The sequence below is a fragment of the Bombina bombina genome, chromosome 4, assembly GCF_027579735.1.
Source record: "Bombina bombina isolate aBomBom1 chromosome 4, aBomBom1.pri, whole genome shotgun sequence".
NCBI classification, from domain to species: domain Eukaryota; kingdom Metazoa; phylum Chordata; class Amphibia; order Anura; family Bombinatoridae; genus Bombina; species Bombina bombina.
In genome coordinates, this window is record NC_069502.1 from 674764988 (window position 1) to 674788778 (window position 23791).

At 35.7% G+C, this 23791-nt stretch overlaps 1 protein-coding gene across 1 annotated transcript in view; it reads left to right on the top strand.

Moving 5' to 3' along the window:
- The window catches only part of ROS1 (ROS proto-oncogene 1, receptor tyrosine kinase), a 474496-nt gene that overhangs the window by 209903 nt on the left and 240802 nt on the right, over nucleotides 1-23791 (top strand). Inside the window, exons 20-23 of the mRNA XM_053712162.1 lie at nucleotides 11189-11436; nucleotides 15205-15268; nucleotides 18738-18940; nucleotides 20271-20482. Of these exons, the coding sequence (XP_053568137.1) occupies nucleotides 11189-11436; nucleotides 15205-15268; nucleotides 18738-18940; nucleotides 20271-20482 (727 nt within the window). The remainder of the gene's footprint in view (nucleotides 1-11188; nucleotides 11437-15204; nucleotides 15269-18737; nucleotides 18941-20270; nucleotides 20483-23791) is intronic.

Consider the following 23791-nt stretch of genomic DNA (forward strand, 5'->3'; position numbering starts at 1 on the left):
ATGGAATACTTTAGTATAGTATCTAGCCTCTGCTAATATATTAAAATAAGGTATTTCTTTAATATGACGTTAGCTAACACTCATTTTTACCTTGCACCACCTGCTGTGAATAGAATCATACGTAAATATAACAATTAACAATTAATTCTTTTTAACAGTTCTACAAAAAGTTGCACTGTAACTTTCAAGGCATATGCATTCTGGTCACTTCATAAGAGTATTATACCTAGTAAAACATCATATAGGTGGAACTGGCTTCGTATTAAGCTTATGATGTTGAAGCTCCCTCTGTTGCAGTCTATCTGACAAGCTTCAAGGAACATGCGGCTCCGAGTTTAGTGATACAGACTGATGAGATGTGGTGTCAATTGAGTCCTGATAAGCTATATAAATGCATGGCTACTATCTATATCGTGCTCTCTGCACGGCCCTCCGGCACCACGTTTAGACGATCTATGTTCTGCTCCCGGGGATCGGCCACATCTCCCGGATTGAGGGCAAGAGCATAATTGTGTAAGGGCACTTATGGCCCCTCTCCATGGGGATGCTGAAGGGAAGCTGGTAATCGGCATCTGTGCTATGTAGCACTCACCCGAATCTCCTGTGTAGCCACTGTGCGTGGACTCAGCGACAGAGAGGTAGGTAACAGGGAAGCCGTTCGCCACATGTTGCAGTTAGACCTTGTGGTCGCTTCATTGGTCGCACATCTCGATGAGGGGCTATCTGCCTGTATATCTCCAGACTTTAGTGATAGAAGCAAGTCATCCATCTTCTCACAGAATTTATGCTTAAAGTCTTTTAGGATAGGCATGAATAGTATAATAGAATTCCTCCATGGCTAGTAGGTAAGTGGATTGCAGTAGATCTGTACAGCTATGTAAAGAACAGTCTACTCACGACTGTAGTTCCCCGCGGTAAGGCGGGGGTGCTGAGATCCAGAGTAAGTCTGCCTCCAAGGGCCTCAGCGGTCTAGTTCAGGATTCCGCAGTCATGTAAACACAAAGGGCTCGCTTCCATTGAGTCGTAATTCAGTTTGCTTGCACTCACAAACCGATAAATATGCTGTCGGAAGCAATATCGTTTATCGACTGTTTCCAATGGCGCGTTATACCTCAATATCGGCAGCCGGACTTCGGCCGCCGAAAAGATCTTCGCGTCCCATAGAAAATAATAGAAGCCGTTAATCGATAAATTATACCAGGTTTCCAATGAAAGCGCTAACCGTTAATACACTGTCGGAGGCTGTCGATACATTGAGAAATATTACACCCAGCTCAACTAGATGTAAAAGAGGAAAATTGTGCTTTTTGAGACCTATTTTCTATTGAAATTATAAAACTTGCAAATAATGCAAGTGTTTTAATGTAGAAATAAATTGTTATAAGTAATTTTTATTGTTGTCTCATGTATAGAAATAGTTGAGCTTATATTCTAATAGAAATATCAGTATATATTTAAATATAATAATATATGCAAGAACATATCTATAGAATGCAAACTAGACCTATGCCTAGGGCAGCAATAAATATTACTTATATTTATGAAGTGGTAAATATAATTATATTAGAAAATAGTATTTGATTATTAAAAATATGGATAAGTGTATCTTTATTTTTCTTGAGAGGTGATCACCGGTAAGGAGCACGGACGTTAAACGTAAATTCTATAGCGTAAGGTCGGGTTACCTTAGCAACTAATTGATTTTCAAGAAATCCGACATCAGATGGAAGCGTTAACACAACGTTAACTTACAGCTACACGAAAAGAGCGACTGCACGCTATCCGCAAAATATTTCAATGGAAACCTGGTACTAAAATGGAGCCGTAAATTACTTTTAGCTGTCGGCCGCTTTGGTAGCTTACGGCTCCATTTTTAACGATTCAATGGAAGCGAGCCCAAAGTAGGGTTATCAGTGAGGTTCTCAGATCCCACAGCAGAGATATATAGTTTTGTGACAAGATGGTCTAGCGTTTTATAGGTATTCGGCGGATTAGCTATTTCGTGTCAGGAGCTCCTGAAATTGCAACTATTCATGGCCGCCACCTAGACACGCCCCTCATAGGGCTCTTTTATTCACTTAATTTATCCATGAATACCACTCATATCACCAATAGCCTCTTTATTAGCTGAGGCGAGTTAACTATTTTGAAACACATATATCAGATGGTGGCCAATACATATGCTTTCTTGAATTTCACCCATTCCAAAAGGATGCCGCTCTAGGGGTAGGGGAGACTATTTCTTTATTTTTTATATTTGTTATATTTGTTGTATTCATTTTGATTGTAACCATATTTACTGCTATTGTGTTAACATTTTTGCTTGTAGCTACTTTAGGATATTACCTTGCATTTTTAGTCGAACTACACTCATTCCTTTCACTGGGCACCTCGCGGTGGTAAGGGTGGAGAGGGTTTTTATAACTCACTTTTACCAACACTCCCTCTTTCTACCTTTCCTCAAGATATAGTCTTTCCAACTCCTATAGCCCCAGCTTCCTTCTGATCTCTCCTCTTTTTCCCCCTTATCCTCTTCCTCTTAATATACCCCTCTCCCCCTTTTTTCTTTTTTTCACTCACCCCGTTTAACCATGCAGTTGTCAATCTTTTCAAACACACCTAAAGAAATGACTGAAGATAAAATGGACACTCAAACCCATCGGTTACACCTTATAACTATTAACACTAAGGGGCTTAACAGTCCAGAAAAACGATCACTAGCTTTTTGAGATTTACATAGACAAAAGGGAGGTATTATCTTCATACAAGAAACTAACTTCAAAAAGGCAGAGAGCCAAAGCTACTCATTAATAAATATCGTACAGTATTCATTTCTTCTGGTCCCACCAATACAGGAGGGGTGGGCATCCTAATTAACAACTTTATACACTTTCAATCAACTTATGTTGAGAATGATGCTGTGGGAAGATATATAATAGTAGTTGGACTATTATATAAAAAAAAACATTACACTAGTGAACATATACTTGCCCAATCAAAACCAACACCTAATAATGAGAACAGTGAAAAAAAGATCTTCAAACACAGTAAAGGTTCCCTATTTGTAGGGGGAGACTTTAATTTACCCCTTGACCCAGCTGTAGATACCTCGAAAAGCTTTTGCAGCATACCATTCAGGGTAATCAAATCAGTTAAGACTCATCTACAGCAGCTTAGGATTCATGATGTTTGGACATTGCTACATCCTTCTCGAAGAGATTATACATTCATACCTCCAACATTCTTACTCCCAAATAGACTATACTTGTACAGACCCAGCCAGCCACTCGCAATGTATTTTTGATGTGTTTTGTGCCACTTTTGTGTTTCACGAATATCGGGCTGGAAGTTTCACCATTCTTCCACTTGACGTCATTTTACATGAACTGTCCTCTGATACAGAAGAAGGTGATTGAGAGTCTGCTGGAAGCAAAGAAGTATCCCGGCTGTGATCTTGCTAAGGGGAAGGCACCCCTCTTAAAACAGGGGATCCCACCGGCGGTGGCTCTGAGGCATCCAGTCCCAAACTCTCAGATACTGGCTGAAGATATCTTCTATTTCGATGTGTTACTGTCCCTCCATCAGTAAGGATTACATAAGACCTTGGTTCTGGAGAGCATCCAAATACCGTAGCAGGCATCTTCCATTTATTCTCATCATCCAGTTTAACTCTGACACTTTGCCCTACATTCTGCTCCTGCAAGGGCCTCACAGAGTATTTTCTGTCGTAGAAGAATCTATAACTCCTTTTAGCCTCTTCATCCCTCCTAAGAACCTCATCCAGAGCAACAGAGCTGGTCGGCTGGAAGACACCCACAGAGGGTAAAGTGGTGCGAATCTGACGTCCTAGCATCAGCTGTGCCGGGCTAAAACCCGTGGCTTAGATGGGAGTCGCCCTATAGGCCAAGAGAGCTAGGTATGGCTCAGATTGCTTCAAAATGAACTTTCAGCCATTCCATTAGCCTGCGGGTAATGCGGACTTGAGGTAGAATGTACAAAATCATATTCACTGCTGAAAGAACTGAACTCCATGGAAGCAAACTGCTTTCCGTTATCACTCACTAGCTCCATTGGTATTCCCCACCGTTCGAACAAGCTCTTGAGACGAGTGATAACAGCTTGACTGGTGATCTCATTCAAGGGTGCAATCTCCAAATACCTGGAATAGTAGTCAATCACGACTAGGTACTTTTTCCCCATGCAGTTCACACAAATCAGTATCCAATTTTTGTCCATAAAGAAATTTGTATGTTATGGAACTCGCTTCACATCTTTATTGTCTGCTCAAATGCATGTAAGATGCAGCATAAAAGTCTTTCATTGAGATTCAGTAACTGCTCTGTAATTGGTTGCATTCAATTTCTATGTGAAGTAAGCAATTGGTGTAAAGTATGTGTCAATCAAAGTCATGTCTCTAATGTATTAGTACAGAGCCGCATCCAGCCATTTCCTTATTGTTCATTAAGGGCTCTGATACATTATGGGATTTACTCCACACTTTGTTTTGAGAATGTATTCGAAGTTTGAAAATACGATATTGAGATTTGTTTTGACATGGCGTTTGATTTCTTTTTTTCAGTCGATATGTTAAGAAACATGTCTATTTTTAAAATGTTATTTGTCATAGAGCCCCTCTCTTGGTCGAGTGGTCAAACCAAATGTCAATCATGTAACAATACATTGGTCAGTTGTACGTCTGTGAAATATTTTGTGTATTTATTGCACACATAAATGGCAGCTGCTGTATAATATTTGAGTGCTGTTTAATATATTTTGATTAGATAAACCAAACAAATAAGTATAAGATCTGTAAGAAATATATGAACAATAATCCTGTTACATGTTATTGGATGTGTAGGGGGGTTCACAGTTGCTTTAAATGAGTATGGAAATCATTGAGATTATTACACCTGAAAGGCGTAGTGTTTGCAACCTCAGTCTGGCCAGGCAAGTGTCTGAATGTTAAAGGGACATGAAACCCAAAATTTTTCTTTAGCGATTGAGATAGAGAATACATTTTTAAACAACTTTCCAAATATCTTCTATTATTTAATTTGCTTTCTTCTCTTGTTATCATTTGCTAAAAGGTTTATCTAGGAAAGCTCAGGAGTAGCAAAGAACCTAGGTTCTAGCTGCAGATTGGTGGATGCATAAATATACTGATTGTCATTGGCTCACCCATGTATTCAGTTAGAAACCAGCAGTGCATTGCTGCTCCTTCAACAAAGTATACCAAGAGAATAAAGAAAATTGATAACAGGAGAAAATTAGAAAGTTGCTTAAAATTGCATGATCTATCTGAATCATGGAAGAAAAAATGTGGGTTTCATATCCCTTTAAAGGGCCATTATACACTCATATAATACTCATTATACACTAAATGTTTTGTAGATTATCTATTTATATAGCCCATAAAGTTTTTTTTTTAAAAATGTATAGTTTTGCTTATTTTTAAATAACGTTGCTCTGATTTTCAGACTCCTAACCAAGCCCCAATGTTTTATGAGTATACCGTCAGCTAACTACTCCAGCTTGCTCCTGTTTGTGTAAAGGGTCTTTTCATATGCAAAAGAAGGGGGGGGGGGGAGGGTCTGGGGAGTGTCTTATTTCCCATTTGCAGTGGGCTTTCCAGCTACCTTTTCAACAGAGCTAAACTGAGAGCTTCTAAGCAAGTTTTTAAACCGTTTTATACTGGATTTTTATATCAGTATCTGTGCATCTTATTCTTTATAATAGTGTCTATTACATGCAGTTATATGAAAATGAGTGTGTACTGTCCCTTTAAGTGTCTCTATTTAGACTTTAATTTTCTGGTATAATTTACTTACTCATTACTTACTTATAAACGATGACAATGTTTTCAGCCTAATAATCCTTAAAGTGACAGTAAATACTAAATAAAGCATTGCTTAAATGGTGTATTCAGAGCAAAGATTAACCTGAGTATTATTTGTACACGCATTTTACAAATTATAATAATTGCTTAAAAATTTAAAAAATAAGGGTTAAGTTAATGTTCATAAAGCAGTGGGCGCTGCCATATTGTAACTTAGGTTACACTGAGGCCAATTAGGAATGGTTATAAATGATTTACTAGAGTGTGCAGCCAAGGACTGTGTACAATATAGCTGTGTCTGCACTTCCATGTTTAACATGAATTGGAAAGCCCACAATATTCAGAATTAAATGACAGGAAAGGAGAACAAAATAAATAATGAAAGTATAATGCAAAGTTGTTTTACTACTTGTAATTAAACAATTAATATTAATATTTGAAGGTGTTTAATGTCCCTTTAATATCACTTAGACAAGTTTTTTTCATATTGTTTTGTATCATTTTAATAAGTGTCTTAATTAGATTCAAAACACTAGGTGGCACTATCTTGTTAGAAATATACTGTAGGGCCAGATTATGAGTGGAACTCTCTAAGTTACGGGCGAGTGATAAGGGGTATATCACAGGTTTTTTGCTTGTATTACAAGTTGAACGTAAACATGATCGCTTGAAAAAAAAAAAAAAAAAAAAACATGATCGCTTGAGCGCAATTTTGATTACCGCGTCTTTAGAGCTCTGGTTAACTGTTTCACAAAACAAAAAAGTGTCACAAAACACATCAAAAATATATTACAATGTACACTTACACTCATAATAACACCATCTAATAAAAATTATTTAAAAAAAATACTGCACAAATAAGTTATAAGGGCTCAAAGATATGAGATCTCAGGTATTAGAAAAAAAAGGCAGGCAAAGGACTTTAACATAAAGATACATACATGTCTAAATATGTGTATATATATATAATATATATGTCTATATGTGTACAAATGTATTTATATGTGTATATATGTATTTACAGACATAGGGGCCTATTATCATGATGCGAGATCGGATCATGTCCGCTGCACATCGATAAATACCGACAGCATACGCTCTCGGCATTAATTATCATTGCACCAGCAGATTTGCGGTTAATCGGCCACTAGCAGGGGGTGTCAATCAACCCGATTGTATTGGATCGGGTTGATTTCTGTCGATTTCTGTCCGCCACCTCAGAGCAGGCGGGCAGGTTATGGAGCAGCGGTCTTTAGGCTCGCCAGAAACACAGGGCATATATATAAGTGCAAGTAGATGAGAACATGGAAAAACATATTTATGCAATATTCATTTTTAACGAAGTGTTACACTGTGTATTTGTGTATTTACTGTAAATATGTCACATTCCAATATTCTGCAAATAGCAGAAAATGTGCTATGTATTTAAAAATAGATATTTCTATATATCTGTATAATGTATAAATATATATATATTTGTTCAAAACACCATCAGATATAGGTAGAAAGATTGATTTATGAATACATAGAACATATTCTGTTATGTAAAGAACATTGTAATGTGAAATATTAATATTTTCATGTTAGGTTAGCGCACTTGAGAATATGTGATCGGGTTTACGCAGAAGTAAGATGTTAGCTTTTGTTAAAAAAAACCTTTTTTTGCTCCATTGACTTTTATGGGGAAATATGTGACGTGCACGCGATATTCTAAGTTTGGCTTTTTCGTTTGTCAGGTTAGTGCGTGAGTGATTATATTTTTTTTTCAACAAACACAACCCCAAAAACCTTACTTCTAGAGCAGCTAGTGCTCATACAGGAGCGCTAAATACCGCTCCACTTGTAATCTGGTCATATGAGTAATGACTTGGTAGGCCTGAAATGTTGCTGCTTGATATATTTTGTACCTGAGCCTTATGTCACTCCAATAAAGGATATTTCTATAGAAGAAATAGCGCTGTTGCCAGATTGGACTTTGTCTATACTAAGGAAGGGGAATACAGGACCCTTAGTGGTGGCGTGCAATACACGAAACGAACTGCAGCTGCGCTATCCATTGAAAGCATAGGGCGGGATAAAGTGATGTCAGCCGTGGTAAAAATTCTTTGGTCATTCAGTTTATCTTTAAATTCCTATTTACGTGCTATTCCTAGTTCAGTTCAGTGATAGTGATAGTGCACCCTGCACTATCAATAGGTCTGCACTTTTGATTTAAGCCTATTTAAACAATATAATATAATAATATATAATATAATATAACAAAATATCATATTATTATATAATGTAATTTGTTGGCTCCTAAAATGTGGTTGAATTTCCTAAATGTTTCGACTAGATCTTTACTTTTGTATCAGTATGAGAATTTTCTAGATGCGTATGCATAAAAAAAAGTATAGCTGGGTATTGCTTTATGAATAAGTATTGTTAACCTGAATGGTACGTTATAAAAGGTCTGTGAGTCACCTTTTCCTTGAATGAATTTAACAGGCTTAAGTTTGTTGACTGTAACAGTTAAAGATTTTGAAAATACTTTTAAACTTTTAAAAAAATAGTGCTCAATATTTTTATCATTTTGTTTTCAAAGGCTAATGCTCTCAGTTTTCTAAATATGTCCTTCAGTTTCTGCATTTCTTACTCGAAGCAGAGACTGCATAATTAATGGGACAACAAATATTAGAGGACTCACATTTATTATGATATATGCTTTGAGGCATTGTAATAAAAAGGTTTTTGAGCTCCTCAAATTAATGGCTTATACAGAAACTACCACGGCAATGACCTTGGCAGCTTTGCATTCGTTCATGAGCATTGTCAAATGGTTTTGATGAGAATGAAGTGGTATTAAAAAATTAAAACAATTAAACAAACTCATTCAAAACAATTGGATTTCTTTCAACGAGAACAACAATAATAATGCTTTCAGCATGCCACTTCAGCCTATTCCATTATCCATTAGCTCTGTATAAGTACAAATGACCCATAGTTAATATTACCCATAGTGAATAATGACCTCCCAGTGAAGTGATTTGAATATGCATGACTGAGAAATTCAAGTGTATTTGAATTCAAAATCTTTTGTCATATTGTTTATCAGTACACGTTTTGTTTACAAAGCAAACTAGAACATGAAATGTATTTATTACCCATTAACAAATCTATCTTAAAAATTAGAACTTAAAGGGACACTAAACCGCAATTTTCTCTTTCGTGATTCAGATAGAGCATGCAATTTTAAGCAACTTTCTAATTTACTCCTATTATCAATTTTTCTTCGTTCTCTTGCTGTCTTTATTTAAAAAGCGGGAATGTGATGCCTAGGAGCTGGCCTATTTCTGGTTGATAACCTGGGTTATGCTTGCTTATTGGTGGGTAAATGTAAGCCTCCAATAAGCGCTATTCATAGTGCTGAACCTAACATGGGATGGCTGATAATATTTACATTCCTGCTTTTAAAATAAAGATAGCAAGAGACTGCTGCTCCTTAACTCGTCCACCACCTCTGAGGTGGCAGTCGGCAATCATCTCGATCAAATACAATTGAGATGATTGACACCCCCTGCTAACAGCCGATTGGTCGCGAATGTGCAGGGGGCAGCATTGCACAAGCATTTCACTAGAAGTGCTTGTGCAATGATAAATGCAGACACCGCTTGCTGTTGGCATTTAGCAATGTTGCGCGGCCACAGCAAATCATGTCCACCTGCGGCTTAATAAATCGGCCTCTGTTTCTTTATTCAGCACTCATAGCTTACTCAGAAAAAATTACACTGCAGGTTTAAGTTTTAAGACAATTGAATCAATATGGCTCTTAGACCTGATCCTTGAATCTGGCATGATGGTTTAGCTCCAAAGTGTTAAAGAAGCTTATGGAAAGAGGGTAACCTTCATTAGAGTCTGGATATTGTGTGCCATATAGTGTGGATGAAACAATCAGATGTCCCTATTCTGCTTCTCAAGTAGACAGGAATTATGTAAAATTTGAGTTGTCTTTAAGACATTTGACCTTAACTTTAAGTGCTACCTGGTTTGTGAGTATAACTTTTATAAGTTCCTCCATATTAAGGGCTATATTTTAAGTGGAGCCTAAAAATATTAGATCTGTTGTGAGTAGGGCTGGGCGATATGGGAAAAAATGAATATCATGATTTTGGGCATGAAATATAATAACTGTTAAACATACATTTAAGACCAAAGAGCCTCATTCAATAATGAGGAATGTTCCACTCCAAAAAAAAGTGATGCAAATAAATACCCCTGGTAGTTTGACTTGAAATTATCCAGCGGCCGTATAATCCGTATGCCTGATGTCCCTCAAGATGAGATTAATTAGATGCAGGATGCTGCCAGGGAGCTCTGCAAACCTCACTTATTTCAAACAGTGGGTTGTCTGTTGGATTTTAACTCCGGACATTCCGATCAAAACCTCCGGATCCACAAGTGTGACTGTGTCTTGTAGCCTTAGACTGCCGTTTCTGGTCAGCGATCTCAGATAATCTCCTGCAATCTACGGCCAGGAAGCTCCGTAAAGCATTGTTTGCTTTTGTCAAACAGAGGGTTATCAGTTGGATTTCAACTCCTTGCAAATAGGTAGGAACCTCAGGATCATCTGGTTAAGGCTGTGTCTTGTCACCTCAGGCTGACGTTGCCAGTCAGCAGTACTGTGTCCGTGAGGTAGACGGGTAACCTCTGTTTAGTAAAAAGGATTCTTTAGGCAACAAAGCTTAGGCCAGTAGACTGGAAACAAATGTGCTCTGCCATAGCACTCGCGCGTTTCGCCCCACAGTGCTTTGCAAACTAGCCAGAAAAATTTGTTTCCAGTCTACTGGCCTTAGTTTTGTTGCTTAAAGAATCCCTTTTACTAAACAGAGGTCTCCCTTATTCTATTTGTTGATAAGTGTCCTCTTGCCTGTTTGGTCATGAGGAGATGATTGCAACATTGGCTCAATCTAAGAAGTCTATACCCAGGATACAGACACTGATTATACTTCGTACGATACCTTATCCCCAGTCTTTTTGTGTTTTCAGTGTAACCTAAGATAGAACTTGTGAAACCTTTAAATAATTATAATATGTCCTACAGAAACTGTTTCAAAACTAAAGGGCCACTTTTTGCAAATTATATTATGGCTTTTCAGCAGAATACAAAACAGCAGATTATAAACCAGTCATTAATCAAGAAATTTAGTGCATCTCCCACGACGATATGATAAATTTCTTTCATTATATATGCTATAAAAAGGAAATACTATGAGAATCAAACTTTTACTCAATGTGTTTGATATCTTTATACATGTACTGTATAATTGCTATCCCAGTGTGTTTTATTTGGTCTGTTTTTCTTCTTATCCATAGTTCCATCAGAACCTTTGAACCTTAGGGCATTTCTTCTACAAACCAACAGTGTTTTTGACAAAGAGAAAAGTGTGGTTGAAATGAGATGGGATAATCCAATGAAGCCCAATGGAGACTTGATAATGTTTACAGTTTACTATAGAGTAGTTAATGCAACCCTCCATGCTTGGACCATAATAAATATATCAGCACCACTTACATCTTTTCAACTCTATGATCTGAGTCCTGGGCTACGTCTGGATTTTCAAGTAAGATTTATATTCCCCAGGAATGTTTATGTAGTTTGCATGTGGATGAAAATAATAGACGTGCACTATTCTAATGTTCATAGCTGTCTAGTGATCAGCAAACTATATAGGTGCAGATTACATTATACATACATACACATATTTAGCACTTTCCATTCAAATACCTTGTCATATACCATATACTTTTTAACCCTTGTAACTTTTTATGTAATATTTATATGACTATTTTCATTAGGTAATGTACGTATATACAAGTGTAACAGTTTATTTGAATGTATTTATGATGTGCTTGGTGCAACTTTTTATTTAGCCCTAACCCATTATGCGAGGTCTTCAGTCGCACTAACCAGATGAGCACAAATTTAGTTTGTGCTTGTCCCGTCGCATTTACTTTCAACTTGTAATACGTGTGCAAGTTAATGTTCCCTAACGTTAGCATGTCACTTGTAATCTAGACCATGATTGGTATATGTAGAATCCCATAATTAGAGAAGAGCAAATACACTATATTCAACTGAATTTCTCATAACATAAAGGATCAAAAGATAATTTCACTCCTATCCATGGCCGTTTGTTTTACGGGCTTGGCAAAAATTACCATTTCATTTTCTTCCAATATTCCAATTCCTTTACAAATGAAGTAAATGAATTTGATGTTAAATCAGACTGAAGCAATATTTCTTTATTTATCGGCATTTCCTACAGCTAATGTTGGAGGAAGCATTTATCAGCATTGATCAGCAAAATATTACACAACTAATAACTAAAAACCCTTTGTGCTGGTGTTAAGAACTTTTAAATTTACAGCAGCATTTACCCACTCCTTCCTAAAGCCCTCCACTGCTTTTATTCCCTTAAGTGATTAACTTCCACCATCGACTTGTCTACACCTCTAGAGACTCCTCTCTCGGGAAACTCCACTCTCCACATTCACCCCAGAGAGTCCACCTTACACTATTAAATCCCCAAGACAAGTAACTCCCCTTTCTAACGGCTAGATTTGGAGTTTTGTCGTTAACAACCCGAAAAACTAACGCCGACTTTTTTCTGGCCGCACCATAAAAATAACTCTGGTATTGAGAGTCCACAAAAAGGCTGCGTTAGGCTCCAAAAAAGGAGCGTAGAGCATTTTTAACGCAGCTTCAACTCTCGATACCAAAGTTGCTTACGGATGCGGCCAGCCTCAAAAACCTGCTCGTGCACGATTCTCCCATAGGAAACAATGGGGCTGTTTGAGCTGAAAAAAAACCTAACACCTGCAAAAAAGCCGCGTTCAGCTCCTAACGCAGCCCCATTGTTTGCTATGGGGAAACACTTCCTACGTCTGCACATAACACTCTAACATGTACCCCGAGTCTAAACACCCCTAACCTTACACTTATTAACCCCTAATCTGCCGCCCCCGCTATCGCTGACCCCTGCATATTATTATTAACCCCTAATCTGCTGCTCCGTAAACCGCTGCTACTTACATTATACCTATGTACCACTAATCTGCTGCCCTAACATCGCCGACCCCTATATTATATTTATTAACCCCTAATCTGCCCCCCACAACGTCGCCTACACCTGCCTACACTTATTAACCCCTAATCTGCCGAGCGGACCTGAGCGCTACTATAATAAAGTTATTAACCCCAATCCGCCTCACTAACCCTATAATAAATAGTGTTAACCCCTAATCTGCCCTTCCTAACGTCGCCGACACCTAACTTCAATTATTAACCCCTAATCTGCCAACCCAATCTCACCGCTATTCTAATAAATGTATTAACCCCTAAAGCTAAGTCTAACCCTAACACTAACACCCCCCTAAATTAAATATAATTTAAATCTAACGAAATTAATAATCTCTTATTAAATAAATTATTCCTATTTAAAGCTAAATACTTACCTGTAAAATAAATCCTAATATAGCTACAATATAAATTATAATTATATTATAGCTATTTTAGGATTAATATTTATTTTACAGGTAACTTTGTAATTATTTTAACCAGGTACAATAGCTATTAAATAGTTAAGAACTATTTAATAGCTAAAATAGTTAAAATAATTACAAATTTACCTGTAAAAGAAATCCTAACCTAAGTTACAATTAAACCTAACACTATACTATCAATAAATTAATTAAATAAACTACCTACAATTACCTACAATTAACCTAACACTACACTATCAATAAATTAATTAAATACAATTCCTACAAATAAATACAATTAAATAAACTTGCTAAAGTACAAAAAATAAAAAAGAACTAAGTTACAAAAAATAAAAAAATATTTACAAACATAAGAAAAATATTACAACAATTTTAAACTAATTACACCTACTCTAAGCCCCCTAATAAAATAACAAAGACCCCCAAAATAAAAAAATGCCCTATCCTAGGGAGGGCAGATTAGGGGTTAATACTATTTATTATAGGGTTAGTGAGGTGGATTAGGGGTTAATAACTTTATTATAGTAGCGCTCAGGTCCGCTCGGCAGATTAGGGGTTAATAAGTGTAGGCAGGTGGAGGCGACGTTGAGGGGGGCAGGTTAGGGGTTAATAAATATAATGTTAGGGGCAGCAGATTAGGGGTACATAAGTATAACGTAGGTAGCGGTCGGCAGATTAGGGGTTAAAAAAATTTAATTGAGTTACGGCGATGTGGGGGGACCTCGGTTTAGGGGTACATAGGTAGTTTATGGGTGTTAGTGTACTTTAGAGTACAGTAGTTAAGAGCCCTATAAACCGGCGCTAGCCCAGAAAGCTCTTAACTACTGACTTTTTTCCTGCGGCTGGAGTTTTGTCGTTAGATGTCTAACGCTCACTTCAGACACGACTCTAAATACCGGAGTTAGAAAGATCCCATTGAAAAGATAGGATACGCAATTGACGTAAGGGGATCTGCGGTATGGAAAAGTCACGGCTGAAAAGTGAGCGTTAGACCCTATTTTGAGTGACTCCAAATACCGGCGGTAGCCTAAAACCAGCGTTAGGAGCCTCTAACGCTGGTTTTCACGGCTAACGCCAAACTCCAAATCTAGGCCTTAGTGATTGCATCATTAAAATGTAAGTTCCAACCTTACCCCTGGTTTAGGCAAAGTAATGTTGATTTTTCTTTTTTGAAGCCATCGTCATACCTCATCTTCATCCCAAAATATACAGGGCTTTTTTTTACCTTATATCTCATGGGAAAATCCCTAATTTTTTTAATTAGCCAGTCAGGAATAAGATGAGAACTAAAAGTTAGGACTGAATCTTCACTGTCTTCTGATTAGTTAGAAAAATATTTACATACTGGTCATGTCACATGGAACCTCAAACTGAACAGAACTTTGAGGAAAAGAATATCAAACTTTTCTCCATGAGCTGATTGCCACACCTTTCCAGACTCCAAATAATCAAATACTTGCATTGCACAGTATCTATAAAAAGGGTTAACATCAATCTATCTATCTTTATGTATCTATCTATGTATGTATATATTGTATGTATCTATATGTATGTGTATATATATATGTATGTTTATATGTATGTATGTATCTATGTATGTATAATTGTATATATGTATTTATACTTATATGTATGCATGTATATATGTATGTATCTATGTATGTATAATTGTATGTATGTATAATTGTATATATGTATGTATGTATGTACTGTATGTATGTATATATGTATGTATGTATGTATGTATATATGTATGTACTGTATCTATCTATCTAAAATAAATTTGATAGAAAAACAAAGTGACCATGTCTATATGTTTTATACAGGTGAAAGCTTCCACCTCTGTAGGATCAGGACCATTGTCTGATATATATCAGACAAACATATCAGGTACTAAAACTACTACTACATTTTTCTTATCATAATTTATTTCAGTGGCCTGTGATAGCCAGAAAAGTGTTATCATATCATTCAGAACAGAAAACCCCAAAGTGGCTATTTTCTTCTTTAAGATCCAACAACATTTATTGATTTTAGATCCTATGACCAATGATAAACTGATAAATAATACATATGCGTTGTTCTCTTTGTATCCTTTACTAAAGAGTAGGCTCAAGAGCAGCAATGCAAATTGGGTGAGTCAATGACAAGAAGACTGTATGTGCAACCACCAATCACCACCTAGCTCCCTCTAGTGCATTGCTGCTTCTAAGTCTACCTATGCATTCTCTTCAACAAAGGATTGATAATTGAAGTAAGTTGGAACTTTGTCAAAAGTTACATTCTCTACGAAATCATGAAAATTGAATTGTGATTTTACCCTTTAAACGTGAGAGCACCAATTAAAAAGAAATAACACACAGAAAAAAATGGTCATGGTTGACCAGTAGAAAATATATCATGAGTAAAATAGGTGAAAAAAAGATTATGGCAAGTAAATCTTGTTATTTTCCTCTACAGCTGAACCTTGTCAGTTAATCACAATAATCAGAGATCAACAAACACAGTTCATTTTCATCATGGAAATAAATTAATATGAATATAGAACTATTATTATTATTATTATTATTATTATTAGTAGTAGTTTTATTATTATTAGCTGTTCACAGAAAAAGGGAGCTCAAATTGTTATTTTTGTAAATGTCTCAGATCAGCACTACATAATATGGCAGTTCTTTACAATTACACATATAACAATAATTGCAAATAATTTCATATTAAGTAGCAGAAATCATATCCATGTAGGTTAGTCTGATAAGACAAAGGGGCCGACTTATCATCTGTCTGTCTGACATGTTTCGCTCAGCGGATCATGTCCGACAGACATCGATGAATGCCGACAGCATACGCTGTCAATATTTATCATTGCACAAGCAGTTCACCAGAACTGCTTGTGCAATGCCGCCCCCTGTAGATTCGCGGCCAATCGGCCGCTAGCAGGGGGTTTCAATCAGCCCGATCGTATAGGATCGGGCGGATTGATGTCCGCAGCCTCAGAGCAGGCAGACAAGATATGGAGCAGCGGCCTGTAGACTACTGCTTCATAACTGCTGTTTCCAGCGAGCCTGAAGACTCACATGGAAACAGGGGAATCAAGCTCCATTCGGAGCTTTATAATTCGGCCCCAGTGTATTTCTTGTTTAGTTTTGGCTCACCAAGCTCTATGTAGCCACCCTTCTTTTATAGACACTACAGCTTATTAAAATACAATTCATTTTTTTAACTCAGTCCCATCTTTATTTACTTGTGATTGAGTAATTCCATGTATTACATAAAAAAAAGGAATACTAAGCCCAATTTTTTTCTTTCATGATTCAGATAGAACATGCAGTTTTAAGCAACGTTCTAATTTTCTACTTTTATCAATTTTTCTTCATTCTCTTGCTATCTTTATTTGAAAAAGCAGGAATCTAAGCTAAGGAGCCAGCCTGTTTTTGGTTCAGAACCTTGGATAGTGATTGCTGATTGTTGGCTACATTTAACCACCAATCAGCAAGCACTACCCAGGTGCTGAACCAAAAATGAGCCGGTTGTAAGCTTACATTCTTGCTTTTTCAATTAAAGATAGCAATAGAATGAAGAAAAAATTATAATAGGAGTAAATTAGAAAATTGCTTATAAATATATGCTCTATCTGAATCATGAAAGAAAAAAATTAGGTTTAGTATCCCTTTAAAGGATATTTAACAGTAAATGCTGCACATAATGATGTATTCAAGCAAATATTACCCTTAGAGTAATATGTTGCTGTATTTTTACTATTATATTAGTTGTTTAAATATTGATGATGTAAGTGCAATAGTTTAGTTTCTATAAAGTACCCTAGATTCTATAAAGTAGTGGGTGCTGCCATGTTTGAAATTAGTTTTTTATTTATCTCTGTCTTCTGTGGAGAACAATTAGGGAAAGATATATAAAAACCAGGCGATAAATAGAGCTTGTGTAAAGAAGGCTGTGTGGAATCCCATGCAACCTTGTTTATATTAGTCCGTTTTATTGCCTGTTTTATATCTGTTCCTAAATGTTTTTAACAGGACAGTAATGGTGGCATCCATTTATTTATAGAAACTCAGTGGAATTGAAAAAATCAACAATTTTCAAAGTTAAATTACAGGAAAAGGGAACAAAATAAATAATGAAAGTATATTACAAAGTTTTTTAACTACACATAATTAAAGGGACAGTCTACACCAGAATTTTTATTGTTTTAAAAGATAGATAATCCCTTTATTACCCATTTCCCAGTTTTGCATAACTAACACATTTATAATAATATACTTTTAACCTCTGTGATTATCTTGTATCTAAGCCTCTGCAAACTGCCCCTTTTTTCAGATCTTTTGACAGACTTGCAATCTAGCCAATCAGTGCCTGCTCCCAGATAACTTCTCGTGCACGAGCACAGTGTTATCTATATGAAATACGTGAACTAACACCCTCTTGTGGTGAAAAACTGTTAAAATGCAATCTGAAAGAGGTGGGCTTCAAGGTCTAAGAAATTAGCATATGAACCTCCTAGGTTAAGCTTTCAACTAAGAATACCAAAAGAACAAAGCAAAATTGGGGATAAAAGTAAATTGGAAAATTGTTTAAAATTACATGCTCTATCTGAATCATGAAAGTTTATTTTGGCCTAGACTGTCCCTTTAAACATTTTATATTACAACCTCACACTGTTTAATATGCCTTTAAGTATAGTAATCTTTATTACAAGCTCTTCTAAGGTATATAACATTTTGTAAAAAAAAACACGTTTCTAGTATCTTAAGATTTAAGACTCGATTTATCAAGCCGTTCTCCATCTAACGACTGCAGGTTTTTACAAGAGAACCTGCAGTCAGTATTTATAAAGCAGCGGTCATCAGCTTCCCTAACTACTTCTCCACCTCTTAGGTGGAGAATTTTAATCTTCCCAGTCTCGTCTGACCGGGGGAGATTGACAGCTTCTGCCCGTTTGTGATTGGCTGTTCGTGGGGAGTGGGTGGTGTTGTACAATAGCGCAAAAAAGCGCTCTTGTGCAATGTTGAATTCCGGCAACGGATTGCTGCCCGCCACAGGCCACGGAATATGTACTCCTCTGTCCGACCTAGCTTGATAAATCCAGCCCAATATTTAAAAAACAAACAGTTAACATAGGCTTGTTTCACATTCCTAATAAAAAAGTTGTGTTGATGTTACATATTATATTGAAGAACCATTTCAAATGAACCAAATAATATAAAGCAAAGAGACAGATAAACCAAAGTAAGTTTCATACAAACTTTATTACATTTTGTTTATAACAAAAGTTATGTTACCGTTTGCAATGGAAATATCACCATAATGTGCCAGTCACACTCCAATCTCTCTCACTTTGCAGCCATATATCCTTCTCCTGCTGTAATCACCGTTTCTGCCCAGCAAATAACATTAATTGACACAGACAGGAAAGAGGCAATGTGGCATTTCTCTACAGACAATACTGTGAATGTGGTCTCTTATACAGCATTTGATGGAAATCTGTTTTATATACTGAATGACTTATTGTGGTATAGACATCTGGAGAATCAGTCTTCACAATTGGTACTTATCTTATTTTACCTGTTTGATTAGTTGGAAATATAATACTGTACATGATAATGTCATAGAATCTATTACATTTTGTAGCTAAGGCTTTTAACCTTTAATTGTTATCCTCTATGTAAAATCCATAAAAAGAGTTCTTCTTACTGCCAACGCAACGGATATTAGAGTCATTACATATTTTATAAACAATTGCTAACAGTAGTAGATGAAAGAGATGACAATAGAATATAATAATCACATCCAAACTCATGTTTCATGCTCAATAAGGATAATGCGCTCAAATGCTGGCACAAAACATGTTATTTATTAACATTAGCAACCTCTAATATTTTGCAACAATGGATGAAATTTTGCTGTATTTACCAACCAAAGAAATAAAAAACATTAAAGCCCTTCACATAAAGCACTCAATCATGAACTAAACTGTCTGTTACAAGCTTATTAAGCAATATCAGACAAGTGTTAATATGACTTGAACAAAACACAATTAGCCATTAGAAAGCGGTTGAACAACATTCATTCCAATTTAGAAAATAAGTCTGATGATATTATGTTGTTTTCATATTACAATTGCATCACATACTGTTTTTGCCTAAAAAAAATTAAATATATTATTTTCATAAACAGGAAGTTTAACTCATACTTGAAAATAGTAGTTAAGAGGCACTGATAAAAATAGTTGTTTTTTTTTTTATAGAGAAGCGTATATTGCTTGAGATTCTCCTATCACAAAAAGTGTACATTGAGCAAAAATAATCATATACTCATCCAGCCTTTTTAATTGTCTATGGAAATTTAAATAAAGCTGTTGGTCAAGGTACAGTTTTACATGTTTGTTTAAAAAAAAAAAAATAATAATAATTATTTGCCTTTAAATGAATAAATAAACATGAATTTGTTTTAATATGTTGATGTCCCATTAAAAAAATAAGCAAAATGTATATAGCAAACTTATTTCTAACTGTAAGAGACATTTCACATATAATACAAAAGTGACTCTCAATCTTTATTATCACTACTTTTGTAATTTCAATAGCCTTCAAAATGAGCACAGGAATATAATCATATAACCTTATAACTTTATAACCTAATCCCTTTCAGCTTCTGACAAAAACAAATTCCTCTTATGAAATAATTGAAAAGTCAAACTATGATAGCTGAAGAGGTGGAAATAATTTTATCTACCATTGACTAGCCTGTCTTGTTGGAAAAAAGAGCAGTACTGTTTATCCTTTCATCCCCATACATATAAAGTTTAACTCTCATCCTACCTTGATTACATACATAATAGAACATATATGTTTATATCATGCTTTGTATTTTTCAGATTTTAAAAGATAATCGCCTTTCTAACAGCCGCAGCATGACAATAGATTGGATTGCAAGACATATTTATGTCAACACTCAGTCACAGCAGAATGGTACCCAGATATTTGTCATTGACTTGGAACAAAAGAAGAAAGATCTCAAGCTTATCAACGCATTTCAAACTGATTCAGATTCAACGATAGAGGTCATCACTGTGTACCCTTTGATTAGGTAGCTTTACTAAGTTTTAATATGTTTAACTTTTTTTATTTCTAGTTTTTATACAGATTGTATATGGAAACAACAGTACTTTGGATTTGGAGGGTGGCAAATCTTTCTGAAAGCATGTGCTCTTATTGGTGATAATCCTTTACAAAATAACTTGTATGCCAATGGTAACTTTGAACGCTAAATTATTTATTTTTGTATACACTCCCACAAATATCTATGTCCCATGCAAGATATTGACTTTGAGTTTTGCAGTATAGTGTTTAATCACTGAAAACTTCACTGCAAAACTAAATTTAATGCTGATGTGCTGCAAGGGACGCTCCAACAAATTGTTTTTGTTTATTACCCCACCCTTCTCTTTGATGATGCAGAGGACTTAGAGCAACTGTTGATTATAGTTACTTGACTATAAAAAAGCTACTTTTTGTAGGGGCACATGCAACTGTGTTTAAGAACTAATGAAAGCTCAGGTTTTATGTGTATATGTCTTAGATATTCTGTCATAGAAAATAATAATAGCTTTCAATAACAGAAGTATTTAGTAATCTAGCAGATGTTTGTAGAATACGTCATTCTAACTTACATAGGGCTAGAGTAAGAGTGGTGTGCTAAGGGGTTTATCTCGGCTCTTTGTTTGCATCAGCAGTAGTGCGTGTATTACGAGTTGAAAGTAAACACGACTTCAGAACTCTGATTAACGGATGACTTAAAAGTTGCACAAAAAACGTTAAAAATACATTTAAAAGTACAGTTACACTCATAAAAAACTATATAATAAAAGTTATTTAAAAAAAAGTGCAATAAAAAGTTATAAGGACTCAAAGATATAAGGTCCCAGGTGTAAGAAAAAAAAGGATTGCAACATATATAACATAGAGACACATACATATACATGTATATATATATAAATATATATATATATATATAGTTATATGTGTGTACATATGTATTTATGTATTTATATGTGTATTTATGTATTTACAGACATATATACACATATTAACATATAAATACATATGTATATACAGTCATGTAAAAAAGAAAGAAAACCCTCTATGAATTGTATGGTTTGATGTATCAGGTCATAATAACAATCACCTGTTCCTTATCAGGTCTTAAAATTAGGTAAATACAACCTCAGATGAACAACAACACATGACATATTCCTCCATGTCATGATATATTTAACAAAAATAAAGCCAAAAAAGAGAAGCCATGTGTGAAAAACTAACTACACCTTATGATTCAATAACTTGAAGTAATCATTTTCTGTTTGACTTTATCAGTCTCTCAAACTTTGTGGAGAAATTTTGGCCCACTCTTCTTTACAACGTTGCCTCAGTTCATTGAGGTTTGTGGACATTTGTTTATGCATGACTCTCTTAAGGTCTTGTCACAGCATTTCAATCAAATTGAGGTCTGGACTTTCACTGGGACATTGAAACACCTTGATTCTTTTCTTTTTCAGCCATTCTGTTGTAGATTTGCTGGTGTGCTTGGGATCATTGTTCTGTTGCCTGACCCAATTTCAGCCAAGCTTTAGCTGTCAGACAGAAGGCCTCACATTTGACTCTAGAATACTTTGGTATACAGAGGAGTTCATGGTTGACTCAATAAGTGCAAGGTGCCCAGGTCCTGTGGCTGCAAAACATGCCCAAATCATCACCCCTCCACCGGTTGGTATGAGGTGTGATAATATGCTGTGTTTGTTTTTCACCAAACGTGGCACTGTGCATTATGGCCAAACATCTCCACTTTGGTCTCATCTGTCCAAAGGACATTGTTCTAGAAGTTTCGCGGTTTGTTCAGATGCAACTTTGTAAACCTAAGCCATGCTGCCATGTTCTTTTTAGAGAGAAGAGGCTTTCTCCTGGCAACCCTTCCATATAAACCATACTTGCTCAGTTTTTTTTTCTGTACTGTCATGAACTTTAATATTTAACATGCTAACTAAGGCCTGTAGAGTCTGAGATCCAACTCTTGTTTTTTTGCAATTTCTCTGAGTATTGCACGGTCTGACCTTGGGGTGAATTTGCTGGTATGTTCACTCCTGGGAAGATTGGCAACTGTCTTGAATGTTTTCCACTTGTGAATAATCTCTCTCACTGTAGAATGATGGAAAGATTATTGCCGATGTCTTTCCTCCTTAGCATTGTGTTAACACACACCGGAATGCTACAGACCAGCAAACTGCTAAAACTTCAGCTTTTATAGAGGTGGTCACACTTGCTGAAGATCAATTAATCAAGGGCATTTGATTAGCAGCACCTGGCTGCTTCTTAGCCTCTTAATTCCTATGGAAGCAGTAAGGGTGTACTTAGTTTTTCACACATGGCTTCTCCATTTTGGCTTTATTTTTGTTAAATAAATCATGACACAGTAAAAAATGTCATGTGTTGTTCATCTTAGGTTGTACTTGCCTACTTTTAAGACCTGCTATGGACCAGATGATTGTTATTATGCCCTAATACGTACTATAAAATTCAAAGAGGGTGTACTTTCTTTTTCACTTGACTGTGTATATGTGTATATATGTATATATATATATATATATATATATATATATGTGTGTGTGTGTGCGCATTGGAGCCCTTTGCAGTCAATTTATGCAATATTCATATTTAATAAAGTGTTTAACTGCGTATTTACTGTAAATACTTCACATTCCAATGTTTTTATGTTCCTATATAAATAGGTATAGATAGATATTATACCAAAAAACATTAATGTTTATGAATAAATAGAACATATTCTGCAATGTAAAGAAATATTAATATTTCATGTTGGGTTAGCACATTTGTGAAAACACGATCAGGTTTGGACATCTTTTTGGGTGTTAGTTTATTTTTCCACTTTTTGCCACTCCATCGAAGTCTATGGGGGAATATGTTAATGCGATTGTGCAAAAAGTTTTACTTTCAACTTGTAATACGCCTGCTACCCGACGCATTTAAAAAGCTTACTTCTAGCGAAGTTGATACGGGAGTGCAAAATACCGCTCCACTCATAATCTAGCCCATTATATGGCACACTCATAATGTTTTTTTGCCACATACTTTACTATGAAGAAAGACTATGGCAAGCATGATGTTTAAAAACTTAACAGTCTTAATGCTTGGTATACTAGTATAGTATACTAAAGTATTTGATAAAGCAAAAGAAAAACAAGACAAAGTTAAAAGGGCTTTTTTAAAAGCAAGCTGTGTAATCTTTCATTGTCAAAGAAAAACTGATGTTAAATTAAAGTCAACGCCTTCATAGGGAAACTTTTTTCCCCCCTCCACTTGTTTCATGGTGATAATTTTTTTT